This window comes from Cricetulus griseus, chromosome 3 (genome assembly GCF_003668045.3).
Source record: "Cricetulus griseus strain 17A/GY chromosome 3, alternate assembly CriGri-PICRH-1.0, whole genome shotgun sequence".
NCBI lineage: Eukaryota > Metazoa > Chordata > Mammalia > Rodentia > Cricetidae > Cricetulus > Cricetulus griseus.
The window spans coordinates 53,695,570-53,700,265 of record NC_048596.1 but is presented as its reverse complement, the minus strand read 5'-3'; the positions used below and the strand labels follow the sequence as shown (position 1 = coordinate 53,700,265).

The window sequence follows — 4,696 nt, the reverse complement described above, 5'->3', positions numbered from 1 at the left end:
GAGATACAAGGGTAGTCTTTTATTTGGAAATGGGTAGTCTCTGCCCTTGGCTCTTGATTGAATTTAGAAAGAAGAAATCATCTCTAAAGTTATAAGTTATGGGGGCTGGAGAGATGGTTCAATGATAAAGAGGACTTGGGTTCTATTCTCAGCACCCACAAAGTAGCTCACAATTGTCTGTAACTACACTGCCCTCTTCTGGTTTGCCAGGGTGCTGCAGTCATGTAGTACACATACATAAAAGTGTGCAAAACACTCATACTCACAAGTAAAAATAAGTAGTAGGTTGTGAGTTGTAGTGTGTGGCTCAGAAAAGTGACACATGCTTACCACCAAGCCCATGTCCCATGGGTTTATCCTCTCACTTGGTTTTGCAGCTGTAATGTGAGGAGAACTTGAAAAGGTCAGGGGTGAGAACTTTGTGAACTCCAGTAGTTAGGGAACACTTCAGTGTGATCCTTAGGAGTGGACCCTACAGGCCAGATCAGATTTGTTCCCCTAGAAAGGGGCTGAGTCTAAGCATTAAGAGAGGGCTGAGGGTGGAGGATGGGTATGTATGTCTCTAGTACTTTTTCTGACCCTTCCTCTCTCTTTGTCCTCCAGCCCCCCAGCCCTATACCTTTCCAACATCCCTCAGCACCATCAACTTTGATGAGTTTCCCCCCATGGTGTTACCATCTGGGCAGATCTCAAACCAGGCCTTGGCCTCGGCACCAGTCCTGGCCCAAACCTTGGTCCCCTCCTCTGCCATGGTGCCAGCTCTGGCTCAGCCCCCAGCCCCTGTCTCAGTTCTAGCCCCAGGTCCTCCCCAAGCCCTGGCCCCACCTGTTCCAAAGACCACCCAGGCCGGGGAAGGCACACTGTCTGAAGCCCTGCTACACCTGCAGTTTGATGCTGATGAAGACTTGGGGGCCTTGCTTGGCAACAGCACAGACCCAGGTGTGTTCTCAGACCTGGCATCTGTCGACAACTCAGAGTTTCAGCAACTCCTGAACCAGGGTGTGTCCATGACTCACCCCACAGCTGAGCCCATGCTCATGGAGTACCCAGAAGCTATAACTCGGCTAGTGACAGGGTCCCAGAGGCCCCCTGACCCAGTTCCCACACCCCTGGGGACCTCGGGCCTTCCCAATGGCCTCTCAGGGGATGAAGACTTCTCCTCCATTGCGGACATGGACTTCTCAGCTCTTCTGAGTCAGATCAGCTCCTAAGGGACTGAAGCTGGCTCTGCTCAGAGCATCAGGTTTCAGGGTATTGAAGCCTTCCCGAAGCACTTACAGATTCTGGGGAGCATGCGCCAACTGCCCCTGACTTCTTTGGGTGGTATCTTCTATGGGTGGCACACCTTATTATTGGCAATATCTCACTCTTTTTGGAGGTGCTTAAGCAGAAGCATTAACTTCTCTGGATGGAGCTGGGAGGACTCAGACTTCTCCCACGGTAATAGTCAGCTCCCTTCTTGGTAGGGAACTCTGGAATCTCTCTTCCACCCTCCAGTTCCAGCCCTCTTCTAGAGAGTGGGGGGCAAGCTGGATCTGTGGCCTAAAGGCCATGACGCCTTATTATCACGTGTCTTCCTCATCATGGGTTCCTGTACACCTTGATCCAAAGCAATGCTCCTAATAGCAGCCCTTACGTATTGCTGCCCAACACCAGCACGAGGGGCTGTTTTTCTCTCCTGTGACGCTCTTGCCCTGCCAGCTCTTTCCATGCCAAGCTGTGGCTGAGGGGAACAGGTGGAATAGCACTGGCCACCTTCAGGATCCTGAGGGAGTTGAGTCTGAGACATCCCTGCTCCCCTTTTCTCAAGTGCCTTAATAGCAGGGCAAATTGTGTGGAGTCAGAAGGGTGGGCTAGATGCTCAGCCACAAGACAGTCTTCACTGAAAAAAGCTGTTGGACTCTTGCTTTTTCTAACTCTGAACTAATAAATGTGTTACCATGCTGGCAAGAGAGTTGCTGTCTTTTAGCAAACACTGAGCACACCCACTGCTGATCATTTCAGACTGGATGATGGTGAGATAACTGAGTGACTTTGTACTGTCATCTAGAGGTCTGGGGCCTGAGGATGCCCCCTGCAAAGCCTTGGTTCCCATCTGGTAGATGTAATGGCTACTAGGGCGGGGCTCCCACGGCAAATGGCTCAGTAGGATCCAGTAGCTGTGGGGTGGAGTCCCTTCCTGGTGATGGAGATCCCACTTGCTCTAGGCGTTAGGTCAGCAGAGACCATACAGCCTGGTAAGGGAGGTGATAGTGAGACTCCCGGGAAATGAAGAACCATGCACAGCAGTTGGGAGGTTGAGGCAGGATCTCAGGCTGAAACAAAACAGCCACTTTGCATCACTGGTTATCAGTTCAAGGTCATCTCGAGGACTTTCTGAGTTTGACGCCAGCCTGAGTTTCGTGCAGCACTGTCTCAAAACAGCTTGTTCACTACACACCCCCACAAAAGCTGGGCTTGGTGGTGCGTGTCATTGATCACAGCTCCCCAGAGGCAAAGGCAGGAAGATCTGTGAGTTCAGGGCTAGCGATGGCTACAGGAAGACCCTGTTTCAAAATAACAAAAACCTCAAGCCTGCCCCAGAACTTTTGATACCATGTTCTGCGAGGATCTAAAAAATCTTAACGCACAGCCTTAGAAACCTAAACAAAGACTAGGCGATGGCTCATGTGCTGAAGCTGGATATACTTCCGGTTTTATCTTGCGCACGCGTAGCAGCTAATTGTACGGGCCAGAGGGCCACTCTCTTCGGACGCGCAAGCGCTCTGAAGGAACTCGGCGCCGGATGGTATGGCAACGTGCTCGTGGGGAAACCCCTGTGCTGAGAGGTTTTAAGTAAGTGATGGAGGAGCTGCAAAAGTTAGACCCCTGGGAGCCGCAGACTCTTGTTTTGCACGATAGACGGTTTCTGCAGGAGAAGATGCTGAGGAGCAGCAATTATTGGGGAACTGGTCTGTGGTCTCCTAACATAAACGCTGGTGCACACGCTTAAGGGGCGGGCCTGAAGCAAGGGTGTACCACCCAAGAATCTGGCTAAGCGCAACTCTAGCTGAGACAGAGCAGGGTCTGGCGTCGGCTTGGGATCAGAACTTGCCTTAGAGAAGCCGAGAGGCGGGACTGGCGGCGCCCTGCAAGTGGGAAGGGTTGAAATCCAAGGGCACCCTGCTGTGGTGCTTCGTGTAGGTTCTCAGCCTCAGTTTAGGCAGTGCCTTGCGCTTGGCTTCCCCCAGTGTCCTGCAGTAGCCTCCAGTGACCCCCCCCCAAGCCCTTTTAGTCCTCCCCACATCCCCTGAATGACCTCACCATTCTAATGGCTCATCGTCCCAAATCTTTGTCTCTAGCCCAGACTTCTGTCCCCTGGGTGCTAGCCACTGGACAGTTCTACTCTGACATCTCTCAAACTCACCCTACACTGAGTGACCGCAGTCATCCCAGGGTGTCCACTTCCTTCTTCCTCTGTCTCGACTATCACCTTCTCAACTACTAGGGGCTCCAGCCAGAAACCTGACCGCCACTGTGGATACCACCTTTTTTCCTTTACCAGCATGCATCCAGTCTTTCACAAGGTCCAGAGAAATCTGCCCACTCCTTGCCATTGTCATCCCTATGTCCTCCCTCCAGGACAGCTGCTACTACGGCTTCTTTCCTCACTAGCCCTCCTGTCGCCAAATAGCTCACACCCACACCTTCCCCACTCTCTTTAAAATCTGTCAACCACAAGGTCGGATCCCAGATCTCTGCAGACACATCTCCAGGGTGACCCGAAGCCTTGACCTTCCTTGGGCACTGCCGCAGGAGGCTGCCCTCTACAATCCCTGGGGTGGCCAGTCTTCACTGTAAACTTGACTGGGTTTCAGACCACCTAGAAGACACGCCTGGCGTGTTTGTGTGGGAATCCCAGAGTTTAACCAAAGGGAGATTATGTATGGCACCATTCTATGGAGTGGGATCCCAGTGACGACTTACAAGGAAAGGAGAAAGTACTTTAGTTTCTCTCTCTGCTTCCTGACTGGATACAATGTATCTACTCCCAATTCACAATTTTTCCACCAACATGGACTTAATCCCCTCACACTAGAGCCAAAAATAACCCCTTCTTCCTTAAGTGGTTTTTGTCCCCTATTGAATCACAGTAATGAGGAAATTGGTCCCCCACCAGTAAAGGCGAGGCCACATGCAGAGACTGCTGGTCCGGGATCGCTAGTGCACCTCTCATAACCCTTTCTGATCCAGCCTCTCTAACTCAGGGTTCCTTCACGTGCCCCCATTTCAGCCCAGTGGGCCCTAGCCTGGTCCTTCTGGAATAACTCTGACATCTGCTGGTGAACTTAATTTTCACAATGCAGTCCTCACATTGCCTCCTCCAAGAAGCCTTCGTTAGGCTCCTGCATCCACTTTCTTACTCATCCTAGCTTACCCTGCCAGAGTGTGAATAAGCAGAGCACCCCCTGGGTCGGGTCTGATGAGGCACAGGCCTCCTCTGGCCCAGCAGAAGCCGAGTGTTAAGACAAAGTCCAAGTTTGGACAGAGGATGCCCCTAAGAGGAAAGGCCCAGCCTGGTGAGGAACGGTAGGTGTCATGGCCAGTGAGAGAGAAGTGGATTGAGGGTCACTATTTTCTGGGATACAAAGAGGAGCTGCCACCTCTGGAACTGGGGCCTACAAGAGGTGGTCAGGCGGCAGAGTCACTGATGGAT

At 52.0% G+C, this 4,696-nt stretch overlaps 1 protein-coding gene across 3 annotated transcripts in view; it reads left to right on the top strand.

Moving 5' to 3' along the window:
* The window catches only part of Rela (RELA proto-oncogene, NF-kB subunit), a 12,522-nt gene extending 10,572 nt beyond the window's left edge, over nt 1–1,950 (top strand). For all 3 annotated transcript variants that reach the window (XM_027408585.2, XM_027408584.2, XM_027408586.1), the window contains one exon: nt 604–1,950. In XM_027408585.2, the coding sequence (XP_027264386.1) occupies nt 604–1,211 (608 nt within the window). In that variant the 3' untranslated portion in view covers nt 1,212–1,950. The remainder of the gene's footprint in view (nt 1–603) is intronic.
* The last annotated feature ends 2,746 nt before the right edge of the window (nt 1,951–4,696 follow it).